Source organism: Gopherus flavomarginatus, chromosome 3 (genome assembly GCF_025201925.1).
Source record: "Gopherus flavomarginatus isolate rGopFla2 chromosome 3, rGopFla2.mat.asm, whole genome shotgun sequence".
NCBI lineage: Eukaryota > Metazoa > Chordata > Testudines > Testudinidae > Gopherus > Gopherus flavomarginatus.
The window spans coordinates 222,153,837-222,170,474 of NC_066619.1; the positions used below are offsets into that span (position 1 = coordinate 222,153,837).

A 16,638-nucleotide genomic window follows, 5' to 3' on the forward strand; every position below is an offset into this window, starting at 1 on the left:
GTCCCCGGTCCCGCAGATTCAGCAGCACGCCTGCAGGAGGTCCACTGAAGCCGTGGGACCAGCGGACCTTCTGCAGACATGCCGCCGAAGGCAACCTGTCTGCTGCCCTTGCGGCAACTGGCAGCGTGCCCCCCATGGCTTGCCACCCCAGGCACGCGCTTGGCATGCTGGTGCCTGGAGCCGCCCCTGCACAGCCAGAGAACCCTGGCTCCTGGAGGAGGGGCCCTGCCTGCACGATGCTGGAGGTAAGAGCTCCGCCTGCAGCTGGGGCCGTGAACAGACTCCCTGGCTTCCTTAAATGGTGCCCCAAGCCAAAGCTCCTTGTGGCTTCCCCACAGCTGCTTGGGTCAGCTTCACGCCTCTCTACAGAATGGGTGCAGCAACAGGGGCAAGCGGTGTGCACTGGGGCTCCTTCACTCTGCAGCCTCCCCCACCCCAGGACATGGACTTTTTGGCAAGGCTGCACCTGACCCCAACACAGTGCAAGGGCTGGGCCTGCCCCAGAATCACCCCAGGGCCCTGCCCCTCCATGCCAGGCACACTGCAATAGCGAGCAAGAGGGACAGACTCTCACACGCACTCCCAGCACCACCTGCCACCCCCCGCCTCCTCTAAGGTGGCAATTTAGATCTCTCCCGGCTGCTCCCGATGCCCAAAACCATGTGCCCATTCAGGACTGCTGCCAGGGAGGGGCACAGGACCCTTCTCATGGTTTCCCTGTCAGAATCTATTATTCTGTGGGGGGAAAAAAATCTGCAGGGTGCATGAATTCTGCACCTGTTGAGAATTCCCTCAGGAGCATATGGTTTATAATTAGCACAATTATTCTTTATTTGGAAGTCAAAGGAGACATTTCATGTTGTGTTTACAAATATATTTCCCTCTGGATTAAAGGACTGCAGGCAAGTATCCATCCTACTCCAGATAGGATACAAAACAAACTTGGTATGGTCTAAATGCTTCTTTGGGGTTTGCCTTTACTGTTAAACAGCACATTAACTTCTCAGACTAAGCTCTCTCTTCAACTTGGCTTTTGTAGCATCCTTCCAATCTGCCTTTTGCTCTTTCTGTCCCTTTTTATATGGAGCTGGCTTGGAGCTCATAGGACCTACCTGTCAACATGAATAAGCTGAAATTACTCTGCAAGCTTTACACAGGGTTCTAACATCTTACATTATAGTGACTCAGCAGAAGAGGCCTATTCTCCTACAGAGGTCCCAAGAACTTCCTATCGTATTATATGGTGATGCAGATTCAAATGTTTTGACTATGAAAAACTAATCTATTCCTAGACTAAGAATTTCTTGATGTCAAAATGTTCTGTTTTAAAATGGAGGGATGAACTGGTGTAACAGCAGATACTGTAAAAGACGTGCAAGAGAAAAGTCATTCTTCAGACCATTTACTCACTCTGAAATGGAGCTCACTTTTTTTTAAGATAATTTTGTCAGTATTATGTCTTCTCTGTCTGACATGATCCAGACACTGCAGAACAATAAATTTGTTCATGAGATATAAAGAACTCCTAGTGATATTTGCTACAATTGCATTTTAACATCCAAAAATTCACTGTTGCAGCAGCTACAAGAATTGCCCCTCTCCCCCCAATTATCAATCCAGGATAATCTGACATACCCCTTTATATTACATCTCTTACAGACATACTGAAATAAACATGGAGTTTCCTAGTACAAGACTTTTGAGAATTGAGGTGGGGGTAGGAAAATTAGAAAGTAAATTTTAAATTCTCAAATAGTCAGTCCAATCCACCTCAAAATTAGCACATAAAAAAACCCAACAACCTAGACTTCAGACCAAATTTCAGTTGGGAAATAATTATGGAAGTTGAAGGGAGTAAGGTGAAGGTCACAAATGACTGACATCTTACCATTACACCATAACGTCCCTTCAGGGGCTTAGTGGTTTTTGAACATTACACTTTATGTAATGACATCACAAATGTACAAAATATGCTTTGCATATGATTGCAAAAACAGCAGCACTCTGGAGTCTAGCACATGCTGTAATATAATGAGTCTACTTTAGCATAGCAGATTTTAATAATACTTTAATAGTACTGGTAGGAAGCCAAATTACATAATGTCCCAAAATATGGAACAGAAAGCCTTTACAGAAAAAATAAAAGCTTACTGAAATATAACCATATTTAAAAAATATATGATTACCTCTGGGATAAAAACATCTTCTAAACAAAGCCATTAGGCATATTTAATTTAAAAAAAAATCAAATTAAAGAAAAGGCATTCAAATCTATTCCCAAACCTCAAAATAAAATTAAAAAGGATATTATTTTAGACAACATTTGTGAAAATGAAGGCACTGTGCCAGCATTAACAAATAAGCTAAAATCACAATTACTACTTTTGGCATAGACAACCTCAACATGGGTTGAATATCTCTTGTTTCTCTCTAAGGACAAGAAATGATTCAGTTATTTTACAGGTTAATTCTGAGATTGAACTGTGTTGGATTGTCTAGTAGAAACTTAGACCAATAGACTAACTTTTTTTAGGCAAGAAAATCAACTCCAAATAAGATCCCATAGGTGAAAGTCCAATGATTTATTCACTTAGCCCCGATTAAGTTCAAGGTGTCTTGGGGAAAAGAATTCAAAGTCTCTCTAAACCGAATCCAACACAGAAAATTCTCCAAACATAACTAAAAAACACACACACCATGTATTACAATGTAAGACAGCAATTAAAAGTAAAGTCACTACTACATCTGCAAATAAAAGTACATTGCAACAGTATAGTTTGACACCACAATATTTTAAACTAATTGTTGTAACTCTTTAACAAGAATATTCTAGTGCTACTGTAGATTGAATATCAATATTTGCATGGACATCTCCTCTTACATTTCACGTGGATTAGCTATTTAGTTCCCTGCGTCCAATAAGGACAGATCCACATACGTAAGTGAGGTTTTCCAGCATGTTATTGCCTACAATAAATACTGCTGTCTACGATTCTGACTCTACTTAATAGAGCACATGATCGACATAGTAAGAATCAAAACCATTTTCTTGTAGTACATATGCTGTACTATGTTTCCTCTATATAGTTCTAGATTTTAAAGCAGGCTTGAAAAAAAAGCAGCAACCAAAAGTTTAGATGTAGATTCTGTATGACAAGGCTGATGGAGAAAAATTTTAGGCCTTACATTCTTCAGATGTCTACTTTAGCTGTAGTGGCTATTAAAAAGTTGTGTAACTTCAAGATGAAAGGCATTAGCAGCTTCTCAGAAAAAGATAATCACAATCTTCTAGAGATTTAATGAGCTGCTAACTCACAGAGGCTTTTGACTTGGTCTGCCGTTAATTGAATCAAAGTCAATGATGATCTTATTGCACTTGGGTTTGAATTTCCTGAAAATAAGAAAAAATATGGATAGATATTAACCAGTCAGTAGTTAAATGTTTTGTTTGCTTTGGCTCCAACTAAATTTTTTGAAGAAAAAAAATTCCCTTCGATTCACTTAGCATTTTATCTCTATAGGAGCCAATTATAGTGCACCATACAGAGAGAAACCCGGACAAGAAAGACTAAGACAAAAAGACACATGGGGTTGTTTAGTCTGTATGTTCTTCAGCTATTGGAGTTCATAAATTACCCAGGAATCAAAGGATTTCTAACAACTTAGCTGCAGGAGGTGGCATCATGTTACCAGTTTTTCTGCAAAATTTGATCTCTTTTCCTTTTCTGCCAGTTTTTACAGCAAACTTTAAAAGTTTACTTCAATAGTTTTTGAGCAAAAGGAATAGATTGTTTTATGCATCATACAAGAAATAACTGAACTGGCTAAGAAGGAATCATTTAAAAATTATAACTTTAGAATTGTAAAATTAATGTTGACACAAAATGCATCCTTTTACACCATTAGAGCATCTGCTACTGCAATTAGCAAGGGAGGTATTTGGGGACTGAATATATAATTTACAATCTACGAATAAACGAAGGATTATGCCAATGGTGTGAATTTAGTGTCTTATTAGGCTCCACAATTCAGTTCCAGAGATTCATTAAGTACAACCTGTATCCTTAATAATCAATTCAAAAGGTGAAAACAGTAACCACACTAAAGGATATGTTGTTGACTACAGAAACCTTGAAGGATTATGATGCCCACTCTGTCCAGCCCAGCAGTCTGAAAAGCAAACAACACCACTAACCATGGGGAAACTGTGGTAAGATTTCACTTGTAACGGAATGATTTATGCCTTACTTAGCCAAGTATCAGAGGGGTAGCCGCGTTAGTCTGGGTCTGTAAAAGCAGCAAAGAATTCCGTGGCACCCCATAGACTAACAGACGTTTTGGAGCATGAGCTTTCGTGGGTGAATACCCACTTCATCAGATGCATGTAGTGGAAATTTCCAGGGGCAGGTATACATATATGCAAGCAAGCTAGAGATAACAAGGTTAGTTCAATCAGGGAGGATGAGACCCTGTTCTAGCAGTTGAGTGTGAAAACCAAGGGAGAAGAAACTGCTTTTGTAGTTGGCAAGCCATTCAGTCTTTGTTTAATCCTGAGCTGATGGTGTCAAATTTGCAGATGAACTGAAGCTCACCAGTTTCTCTTTGAAGTCTGGTCCTGAAGTTTTTTTGCTGTAGGATAGCCATCTTAAGGTCTGCCATAGTGTGGCCAGGGAGGTTGAAGTGTTCTCCTACAGGTTTTTGTATATTGCCATTCCTAATATCTGATTTGTGTCCATTTATCCTTTTCCGTAGGGACTGTCCAGTTTGGCCGATGTACATAGCAGAGGGGCATTGCTGGCATATGATGGCGTATATTACATTGGCGGATGTGCAGGTGAATGAACCGGTGATGGTGTCGCTGATCTGGTTAGGTCCTGTGATGATGTCGCTGGTGTAGATATGTGGGCAGAGTTGGCATCGAGGTTTGTTGCATGGATTGGTTCCTGAGCTAGAGTTACTATGGTGCGGTGTGCAGTTACTGGTGAGAATATGTTTCAGGTTGGCAGGCTGTCTGTGGGCGAGGACTGGCCTGCCAGCCAAGGCCTGTGAAAGTGTGGGATCATTGTCCAGGATGGGTTGTAGATCCCTGATGATGCGATGGAGTGGTTTTAGCTGGGGACTGTATGTGATGGCCAGTGGAGTCCTGTTGGTTTCTTTCTTGGGTTTGTCTTGCAGTAGGAGGCTTCTGAGTACACGTCTGGCTCTGTTGATCTGTTTCCTTATTTCCTAGTGCGGGTATTGTAGTTTTGAGAATGCTTGGTGAAGATTTTGTAGGTGTTGGTCTCTGTCTGAGGGGTTAGAGCAGATGCGGTTGTACCTCAGTGCTTGGCTGTAGACAATGGATCGTGTGATGTGCCCGGGATGGAAGCTGGAGGCATGAAGGTAGGCATAGCGGTCGGTAGGTTTTCAGTATAGGGTGGTGTTAATGTGACCATCACTTATTTGCACCGAGGTGTCTAGGAAATTTCCACTACATGCATCTGACAAAGTGGGTACTCACCCACGAAAGCTTATGCTACAAAACGTCTGCTAGTCTATAAGGTGCCACGGGATTCTTTGCTGTTTTCACTTAGCCAAGTACCTTTAGTGGCAGAAAATACACGGACTTTAAAAGTGAATTTCAAATACTGCTGTACTGGTTCATGGGTAATTTTAGCCCAGCAGGTAGCTTTCATCCTAAAATTTTCTCTGTCAGAATTGCTGTATTTGTAACATTTAAGAAGGTTTTATATTAATATTGTAAAACTTTTTGGAATTTTAAAGTCTCCCCATGACTGCATAATTAGTTTCATCCATAGCATGTTATTGGTATCAAACTAGCTGTCAAACAGATTGTCTTGAGATATCTCTGTCACTACTCTTAAAAAAATCTACTCTTAACAGATCATTCAGATTCTCATTAGTTCAGGACAGATATTCCAGGTTTTATTCTTTTCCTTTAAGAAAGCAGACTGCGGAAAACCAGGGGTGATAGGGACTGATAAACGATTATACAAGAACCTCTTACCCTACGTGGCTGTGTGGTAGGGTGATTGCCCCACACAGGTAGATGGAGGGTTAAAGCAGTCCTCAGGGAGGCTGCACAAAACCCTACCAATGGGAGGAAGGCATGTAGAGAGCCAATCAGCAGAAGGTTTGTTGTAGCAGCAAATCAGGGCCAGGGAGGGCCATATAAGAAGGGCTGCTCAACCTCTCCCTGAAGTGCAAGAGAGAAGGACTGGCTGCCTTAGAGGTGTACCTTAGATAGAGCAGTGCTGGACAGGGTCAGGGGAGCAATAGGGAGGCTCCAGCCTGAGGACTGCCAGACTGAGGCCCCTGATACAAAGGGCCAGGCAGGTACTAGAGCTATGGGGAAGTGGCCCAGGGAAATAGGCAGTGGGAGTTGGAGGAGTGGCAGCACGTGGCCACTGGCTAAAGGGTCCCTAGGTTGGGGCCTGGAGTAGTGAGTGGGCCCAGCCTGCCCGCTCCCCCCACCTGTCACAGAGGGGGTAGTCAGTACATGGACTGCAGTTTACCTCTTGAGGTGAGGGGCTAGACCAAAGGCTACAGTAGGCTGCAGCGGAAAGTAGATGGACTAAAGACAGCCAATTCCCCCGGAGGGAGAAAGTGTAGTGGGGCACAGCCCGAGGGCATGCCCAAAAGAGGATGCCATGGTCTGGGGAGTGATGTGCGTCTTAGAGGTGGAGCAGAATTGATGGTGGAGACACACCACTAGAGAAAGGTGCACTGGCAACCAAGAGTTAATTCCCAGCACGGCCAGAAGGGGGTGGTGAGTCCTGCCCCATCACAAGCTGATTTAACTCCAGCTCAGAATGGTTGTGACAGAAGGTTATTACCCTTCCAACAGGGCTCCATGGTCTACATAAAATGAATTGGTGGTTTCAGTCCAGCTCCTATGAATACACACACCAGAAACCACCACCCCAATTGGCAATCTTGATGGCAGTCTCAGGAGAAAGGCCAAGGACTGAATGAACATTGGGGTGAGAAGGTAGGTCACTCCCAAATCCCATGAGATTGGACAGCACCTGCTGGTGTTCTCCAGGGACCAGACTTTCAAAAGCTATCAAAGGTGCTGAATTGACTGGTACTAAATCTGCATGGGAGTTTTTGTAAGAAAATTAACGGTACCACACAAGTTACATAACGTAAGGAGAAAAAGCTTTTGCCTAAAGGTTATCTTCCCTCATACAGCAATTTCTTCATTTTCACATTTAAAAGTCAAACCACCACCAACAATCAAGGCTCTGTCTTACCTGTATATAATTCCAGCTAAATCAAACAGGCGCCGGGCAGCTGTCATTTCAGGGCTATCATGGTATTTGTCAGACATAAAAATAACTTCTTTTATACCTAGAAACATCATGAAAAAAGACATGCTACAATTACAGCAGAAATAAATATGGTAGGAGAAAATTTAGATATATACAAAGGCTAAAAAGAGCACCTATCCATACACTCTAGGTGCCACATCACATTAAAGAAGTATTACAAATTATACCTTAAGAATGGAGCAGTACAAAATAAAGCTGGTCAGAAAATAGCTTCTCCATGGAAAATTTTTGGTGAAAATAAAAAGTTGAAATTTTACCTGAAAAACAGAACTTTCAGCCAAAACCTCAAAAGTATATGGGTGGCTTTTTGTTTGTTTTTTAAATGAAGAGCTGAAGTTTTCCATGGAAAGCATACACTTTCTGTGAAAAGTTTCATTGAGTTGAAAACTCAGTTTTCCATCAATAACAATTTTGATGGAAGTTTTTCACTTAGTCTTTGTACAAACCAATATGACTCATCACAATTAAGCTAGGCAGCAACTTAAAATCTTAAGTCTCCAGCCACCTTTCAGAAATTCCCTATTTTTCAAATACATGTCCTAGATATGGGTAACTGACTGTGACCCAGCTCTTAATAAACTACTCTTGCCTAAAATATGTCAGAGGAGAAAAGAAGAGGCAGAACCAGGAGTGATTACAAATTTTTCAATGGCTACCACATTTTCTCTGTTAAAATGCATCCCTAATTGTAACTATTAACATTTAGCTATTTAACTACTGATCAAAGCACACAAAGAAAATGAACCACCATATTGTGAAGAGCTGCAAATCTGAGTGGAATCTTATTTTTGGTGTCACAAAGGAGTACATCTTGGTTTGGATTCCAAACAACGCTAGTTCTTTTTCACCCCTGTTACAATCACTGTAAAGTTCAGAATGCATTAACTGTGGATTAATTTGGTTCTTCTAGAATCTTGATCAATGTCACGTTTACTCCCCACCTCTCCTGGTCTCTCTTTGTATATTGAGGTAGAGGTGTACCCCCACCTCCATAGGAATCAGACTTTTTAACTCTGAAGTCCTTTTATCTGGTAGATCCCAGCATCACCAAACAACATTCACAGCATATGGGACACAAATTATAGGAGCTCTGAAACTAAAATTTGGGTCCTCTTGTCTTTCTAGCATATATCTAGATGCACTTACTTGCGAAGCCATTGAATTACTTCCTTGTTCATTTTTCTAATAGCACCAACATAAATCAGATTAATGCATCAAGGAAGAAGTCTTATAACCCAATATAGAATAACTTTCCTTCACTGATCTAATTATATGCAGGACTTTGTCTATATGAACACTCAGTTTGCAGAAAGCCTGGCTACTCCACACTAAGCCTGCCATGCACTAAGTATCTGAGGACCTTGCTGCCATGCACTAAAAGTTCCTTATTGCACTCCAATCTACTCCTGTTTCAAAGCAGGATAGATTAAATTGCATTAGGGGACTTTTAGTGCATGGCAGCAGGATCCACACAGACACTTAGTGCCGCCGGTATATGGGGTGTTCACTTCTCCCCGGGGAAAACACACAAATTTTTCCCCAGAGCCAAATTCCATTCTCTGCCCTGCCCCCAGGTGTGCCAGGACTCCTAGTCCCATTGGGCGATACCTTGGATTCCATGGTGAGGAGAGGGAGTGGACTGCATCCTTGCCCCCGGGGTTTGCACTCTATGATGGCTGTGGAGTCCCTCTTTTCCTCCCCACGTGTTGGAGTGAGGCAACCAGCACTTCCTCCCATCTGCCTCAGGTCCATTTACATTTTTATAAATCATTATGCAGTTTAGATGAAGGAACAAATGTCTTTTCCCCTCCCTCCTGTTCTGGCGGGTACCATATGGTTAGCAGCATTCTTTACCAGTCTCAGTGTCCCTTCTCTCAGTGAAGTTTGGATACACAGCACCTTTCACTTGTGACTTAGTTTCACCCATTTCTGCTTGTGATTTTGGCTACAGCAATGCTCAGCTCTGTCTCAGTTTCCTTGGTAAGGGTAGGCAGTGAGCTAGCTTCCCTAGTCACAGAGTCAGACTTAAGAGAATTTATATGTGGACCTGTGTGACTGTCATCTACCATGCAGAAATGGATAGAGGTCCTTCACTTTATACACTTGTTCGCAGATGCTGCACATGTAGCTTCACCTTAAGAGCCTGTTCCTATTATCACAAGTAGGTGGAAATTATACACCCCCCGTTCCATCCTAGCCTCTCCATTCACATTTTGGATGACAGCTTCACTCACTCTTATGGCCTGATACCAGTCTTTTGTTTGCACAGGGAAAAGATCAGGATTTTGGCTTAAGCTTATACTATATCATACTCAAGTTTTAATACATCAAAAAGGTATATCTTCTAGCATCCCAAACACCAATATTCCCTAACCTTTCTGGGTATGTATAGGAAGGTGGACCAAAGGCAGGACGAAGGGTTCTGCGTTGGGTACCTTCATCCATATTTTACATTCTCCCAGATTTTGAGGAGATTTCACTACATGAGGTCAGAATATAGTTCAATCAGTCCCAGAATCCCTATACCCTGTAAATGTCTCCCCATTAACTTTCACCTTCTGCTCTCTCAAGAGATAACCCCTTTATAAACACACATTTTGTTAACTCAGAGTTTTAGGAATTTAGACAGGGAGTTTTATGGAACCAAAGTTTACTGCAGTTACATCTAATAATCTGAAAAAAGGCAAAACATTCAGGCCAGCACACTTGCTGCAGTAGCATAGATTTATAACATTTGTAATGAAAGATATAATTAAAGTAGGATCATAGAAGTCTTATGACATTTACGAGCAAAGATATTTTAAAATCTTAAAATATCTACCATGTATTACATTCAAATTAAAATTTCATGTATATACTCCCAACAGACATTGTGTCAGGCAGAAGTTTATTTCTTTTCCCCATACTCTATTCTGTGTGTCAGAGCACAGTAAACTGACAGTAATGATATGCAATGCCTGTGCTGTTCTTTGTCAGCGCCTGGTCTAAGAAGTTGTAAACCTAAATTAAAAACATGGTAAGAATCACAGAAGATGCAATTAGCACTGGAAAAACTTGGCACCACTCAAATGCAAAAACACAAGAAGTATCTTAAGAAGTTGATAGCGCAATTAATTTAGATCTAAACAACAGCAAATTAAAATCAAATAAATCTGTTATAAGGTACTGATGAGCAAGCAGTGCTGCAACTCTGACGAATCAAGCTGGCATAATTGCTCCTTACCTGCCTGGATGATGAGCTTTGCACATTCATTACATGGAAACAAGGCAACATATATGCTGCAACCTTTCACATCAGCTGAGTTTTTGTTCATAATGGCATTCAATTCAGCATGGCACACTGGATTTAAAAAAAAGCAGAAGAAAAATATTCATAATACTGTTCATTAAAATGAGTCAATCTAAAATTAACTGAGTGTTAAGAGGTAGCTGCTTGCATTCTTTCAAAGTCAAATAACCTGACTTGTTCATTATAGAGGGAAAAGAAAAAAATTAAACCAGAAATACCAAGATTAATGAAGGTCAATTGTTCTGACCAGACTGCTGATTAGGAATGAAATCATTAAGCACATTAGCATTGCCACTTCCTAGCACCTATAGTAGGCAACGAAGCTCTAGGGCTGAAACTACTTGGTCTTCAACCACCCTAAGTGTAGCAATATCTCACAGCTTCACAACTCTCTAGAGTATCTAATTGCCAATATAAAACAGCTCATTTATTGTTTACATGCACAGATAGGAACATTCTTATGGCTACACAAGTGCTATCTGCACTCTTAAGAGCAGGAGAATCATGAAGTAAAACCGAGCAGTTCTGTCCTCAGGGTGTCAGAACTGCTCGGCTTTGCTGCATGATTCTCTCATCCTGTGAATACACAAGAGACACTCATAACCATAAGAACGTCCTTATTTTTAATGTTAAGTGAGTATACTGATTGTCATGGAATAACCCCCACTCTGAACCTTAGCGTCCAAAAGATGGGGTACCAGCATGAATTCCCCTAAGCTTAATTACCAGCGTAGATCTTGTAGTGCTGCCACCAACCAGGACTTGCAGTGCCTGGTACACTCTGGTCCCCCCAAAACCTTCTCAGAGGACCCCAAAACCCAACCCCCCTGGATCTTATACAAAGAAAGTAAACCCTTTTCCCCACTGTTGCCTCTCCCAGGCTTTCCCTCCCTGGGTTATCCTGGAAGATCACTGTGATTCAAACTCTTTGAATCTTAAAACAGAGAGGGATGCACCTTCCCCCCTCCTCTTTTCCCCTCCCCAAGAGGTAATACAGATTCAAGCTCCATGAATCTAAAACAGAGGAATCCCACCTTCCCCCCTCCCTCTCTCTCCCTGTCTCCCACCAATTCCCTGGTGAGAACAGACTCAATTCCCTTGAGCCTCAACAAGGGGAAAAAAATCAATCGGGTCTTAAAAAAGAAAAGCTTTTAATAAAAGAAATAAAAAAGTAAAAGTTGTCTTTGTAATTACGATGGTAAAGTTTACAGGTCTTTCAGCTTATAGACACTAGGGAGAAGCCTTCCCCCCAGCACAAATACAAATTAAAATCTTTCCAGCAAACTACACATTTGCAGATAAAGAAAACAATCAAAAAGACTAAACCGCCCTTCTACTTGTACTTACTATTTGAACAGAAAATTAGAGAGCCTGTAGGTACGTCTGGTTACTCTCAGAACCCAGAGAGAACAACAGACAAACAACACAAACAAAGACTTCCCTCCACCGAGATTTGAAAGTATCTTGTCTTTTGATTGGTCCTCTGGTCAGGTGGTCCAGGTTCACTGCTTGTAACCCTTTATAGGTAAAAGAGACATTAACCCTTAACTATCTGTTTATGACACTGATCATGAAAAGATGCCAGCTTTCTTGAATGAAAAAAACAAAGTCCTCTATTTCTCTAAAGCACAGATATAGCAAAGGCAGCAGCTTCACTGTACCATTCCACCAGCATGTCTCAGCTCTTAAGAACAGACCAGATCTATAGGTCTAAATTCTCATACTGGGCACATCAAGAGGGCATTTAATGTCTTGCAAACTGGAGTATATTTCAGTCTCCCTGGACATTCAATCATTTAAGGCCCCCTGGGGAGGGCAGTGATGTGTGCAATATAAAATACTGGATAGATGAAGTAGATGGCAGTTCTAGCAGAGTACCCCCTGCTAAGTAGTATCAAGAACAATAGTGGATTTTGTGATTTGGATACCTGATGACTAGGAAAAGGACCGAGATCACCAATTTATTATATAGATAGAATTCCAGAAATGCCACTCTGTGGGTCTGACACCTGTTATGTCTGTAGAGTCAGTGTGGAGTGATGAAAATAGCCATAAGCAAGGTTAAGAGATCCTTTTGTTTAGAATGGCACCAAGCTGAATCATCTCTGGGTTCTTCAGTCTGTTACTGTCCAGTATTTAAGTTCTCAGCCATTCTGACATTACAGATTACACTGGACAGCGTACAGCTACAACGAGGCATGAATTTATGCCAGGCCAAGAATCTCACGCCTGGTCTATACTACAGAGTTAAGTTGACATAAAACATCTTAAGTCAACTTAATTATGTCAGTATATACACTACAGCCTTGTCCCACTGATGTAAGTGCCTCATTATATTGACAGAACTCTCATCTCCACCAGAGGCACAGGGTTTATGGTGGTTAGGGCAATTAATGCCTGTGTAGACACTGCATTCTGTACATTGTCTGTTGTCTATCTTATCAATTTCACGGTGCTGGTTCTCAAACTACCGGGAGGTGTGAACTGTGTTTTTCCCCTTTTTTTTAAAAAAGGTTCCAGCTGTCAGCCCTGGGTGATTGGGGCTGGTGCAGAAGGGTTGTGTACAGCTGGGGTGGGGGGGGGGGAAGGGATAAAAGTGACAGCTGGACCACCCACCCCCATGGCTGTTAGTCTGAGCCCCACCACAGTGGCTTGGACTCGCCTCCCCTGAACCCACTCATTCACTTCGAGGCCGTCCATACTCTCCTTCTGCCCCTCCCTCAATCCCCCACCTAGAGGTAACAGTGGGGTTCCGGCTGACAGCCTTAAGGCTGCAGCAGCACAAAAGTAAGTGTGGAAAATTGGTGCTAAGTTTGTGTGAAAAGTGATATTGACACTTTAACATGGGCATAGTTTTGGGGGACGGGGGATGGCATTTCCCCACCCCCCAAACTGCAAGTTTTGGGCAGGTGGCCCACCACTACATGCCTGCCAAGGCTTGTAGTATGGCAGTTGGGGGGAGACAATGCTGCTACAAAGCGCAGCCCCTGCCAGCGCTGCTTTGCACTTGCCTGAGGCTTGCAGTTTGGAGGGGTAATGCTGCCTGTCCCCCCAATTACACCCAAGTTAAAAAGTGGAGGGCATGGTCCCCAGGCCCCTAGTTCTGGCACCAGTGCCCCCCCACCCCTCAGCTTCTACAATGGTTCCGGCACCCTTGCCTCCATGCCATGGTATGGCTTCGGATAAGACACTAGAAGGTGAACAGTCTGGTTAATGTGAAATTCAGAAAAACACCTTAGGGATGAATTTGAGATGCAGGTGCAAAAACACTTTGTCCTTGTGAAAACTGTGCATGTTAGGTCCACCACAAAGGCCCCAAGCTCCCCCAGCTCCTCTACTAGTGGAGGTAATTGGCTGTCAGGAAGGCAACATTCATGAATAGGTGAAGAAGAGAACAGGAGGCCAAAGGCTCAAATGGTGGTCTTATAAGCACAGAGAGGTAGAACCCTACAAATCTGCAGATATCTGCTTTATAGGATCTCAAAGGTAGGAAAGCAGCTGTCTGCAGCTCAGAGCCTAGAAAGCTGCTTCCCCACCTTCCAGATCCTATATTCCCTCTCTGCATACTTACTTACTTTGCAGAAGTGGCTGTCTCCCTCTACAACTGATGTGATATGGCAATGACATCAGGAGAGGTTTCCTAAATTGCTTGGCTGCTAAACCACCAGGATAGGAGCACGGGGGATTTTGCTCCTTGTCTTGACCTATGACTGCCCCTTTCTCTGTATACAGGGGAGAGAGAATATAGGATCTCAAAGGTGGGGGGAAATGCAGACAGCTGCTTCCCCACCTTTGAGATCCTATATACAGTACACATGCATGCACACAGACGCTCCTCCCAAGATGGAGTGCAGATCCCAGGTTGGATACAAGCTGATTCTTGAGGATGTGGATCGAATGCGGATCCACATTTTTTTATCTGCCCAGGGCTCTACAGAGAGGACAAGGTTCAGATGCCATGTAGGGACTGGTTGAGAACTGGAAGGAATGTCCTTATGATATCCTTCAGGAACCTTGCAGTAGTGGAATGGGTAAAGACTGAGCATGCCTCCACACATGGCCTTCTAAAATTTCCCCCACCTCACCAAGATCTTCATCAGAGGCAAGGTCCCCACAGACAGAACACAAACTCAAACTGGCACCAGACCCTACCAGAACAACAGATGCAAAACCTGCATATGTATCTCTGCTACTGCAATGATCAATACCCATCTTCCCAACACACATTTCAAAATTCATGGGTTCTACAGATGCCTATGACAGCATGTGGTGTACATCATCCAATGTATCAAATGCCTCAACAACTGAAATCAGATAATCACAAGGCTCTTGAATGAACTCAAAGAGGAAAATGATAAAAGACAAAAATACTATCACCCATGGGCAAACAATCACTTTGCATCTGACCTCTCAGTACTCATCCTCAAAAGGAAACCTGCATAAACCCTGCATAACAAGTGAGCCTGGTAACTTAAATTCTTAACTCTGCTGGACACTAAAAACCATGGACTCAGAGACCATGGTTTTATGGCTCATTACATCAGTTTGTCGACACATCCCACTGCTTGCTAACCCTTAATTGTCCGTTTCATTTTAAGTGATCCCCCTACAACGTGTGTTAACCCTTCATGCTTAATCTGTCCCAACTTGTATTTAGCTCAGACACACTGATTTCCTTCTTGAAACCTGAAGAACTCCGTGATGCTCACAAGCTTGTACTTTCCAACAGAAGTTGGTCCAATAGATGCTATTATGTCACTTGCCTTGTCTCACATATATAAATATAATAAATAGACATCTTGTCTGATTTGACCTGAATGTGCGTGGACCAGATAGTAAGTAGAAATGTTTTGAATGCCTCATGGACTGCCCAAAGCTCAAGCAGGTTGATATGCAGCCTGGATTCCTGTGGGAACCAGGAACCTTGGACTGTCTGGTCATCCAGATGTGCTCCCCATCCCAGGGATATCTTTATGATAAGTGTCTTTGCAGGTAGTGAAGGAATAAAGAGAACTCTCTCAAATACTTTGAAGTCCCACCAGGTGAGGGATGTCAGCATGTTCTATGGAAGTGAGACCTTCCTGTTCAAGGAACCCGTGCTGAACCAGACCTGGAGGCACCATAAATGCAGACGTAGGTGATGTGCATGTAGTGGTCATGTGACTGACATTCTGCTCACAACACCTTGAACTGTAAGCCAGTGCGTTACCCCAAAGCCTCAGCAAAAGTGACAGTGTGTGTCAGCTCCTCGCCGTACCAGTCTGTCTGATTCACCAGCAAACTCTGAGATTCTTCCAGGCCAATGCTTGCTTTGCAGTTGACAATCAGTGAACCCCAGTTCCCCAGATGTCTTCCTGTAGCATCCACTCTCTCTCACTAGATACTCACAGAAGTTAAGTTTGCAACCTCCAAAGAGACAGCGCACACACCAGTTTGTTAGTTTAGTTGAGAACTCACACTTATATTGAAGAATAACAGTGATAAGATGGTTTACAATAAAAACTAAGAATAAGTTTATTAACAAAGAACAGAGATTTAAGTAACACTAAGCAAGAGGAAAGAAAGGTATGGTTACAAACAAAACTAATACAAAGAACATTTTCTAGTGACAAACTTAATTTTAGCAAATTACAATCTTTATCTAATCTTTCTTATATCAAGTTAAACAGCATCTCTAGGCCCCCACCCCACCCCCCAGGCTAAGGGATCCAACTTTCACAGGCTCAGAAAGTGCTGTCCCTTAAGTGACGGATATTTAAAAATTCATATTTGGTCCTCTTGTGTTGCCCAAAGTCCACTGTCGCTGCCTCAAGAGCCAGGAAGGCTTCTTAGAATGCAGTCTCAGGCCCCAGTGTGCTCACTAAACTGCTGCTTGTTAGTTTGATTGTTTTGTTTACTTTATATGTAAATGCACTTTCACTGTCCCCTAGCTTTACCTTGCTTAAATTTACATTGGAGACACAGGAACACAACATTCCTTTGTTCAGCACAGGCTGAGTTTATGCACTGCCTCCC

General features: G+C 42.5%; 1 protein-coding gene across 3 annotated transcripts in view; it reads right to left on the reverse strand.

Annotated features, from left to right (window-relative positions):
* Positions 1-315: 315 nt before the first annotated feature.
* DCTD (dCMP deaminase) overlaps positions 316-16,638 on the reverse strand; it is a 34,294-nt gene continuing 17,971 nt past the window's right edge. For 2 of the 3 annotated variants that reach the window (XM_050945418.1, XM_050945419.1), the window contains exons 4-6: positions 10,558-10,674; positions 7,257-7,353; positions 2,042-3,391 (exon numbers count right to left, since the gene is read on the reverse strand). In XM_050945418.1, coding sequence (XP_050801375.1) covers positions 3,313-3,391; positions 7,257-7,353; positions 10,558-10,674 — 293 coding nt within the window. In that variant the 3' untranslated portion in view covers positions 2,042-3,312. Of the gene's footprint in view, positions 1,113-2,041; positions 3,392-7,256; positions 7,354-10,557; positions 10,675-16,638 lie in introns of those variants that run through there. The other variant, XM_050945417.1, reaches the window with a different exon arrangement.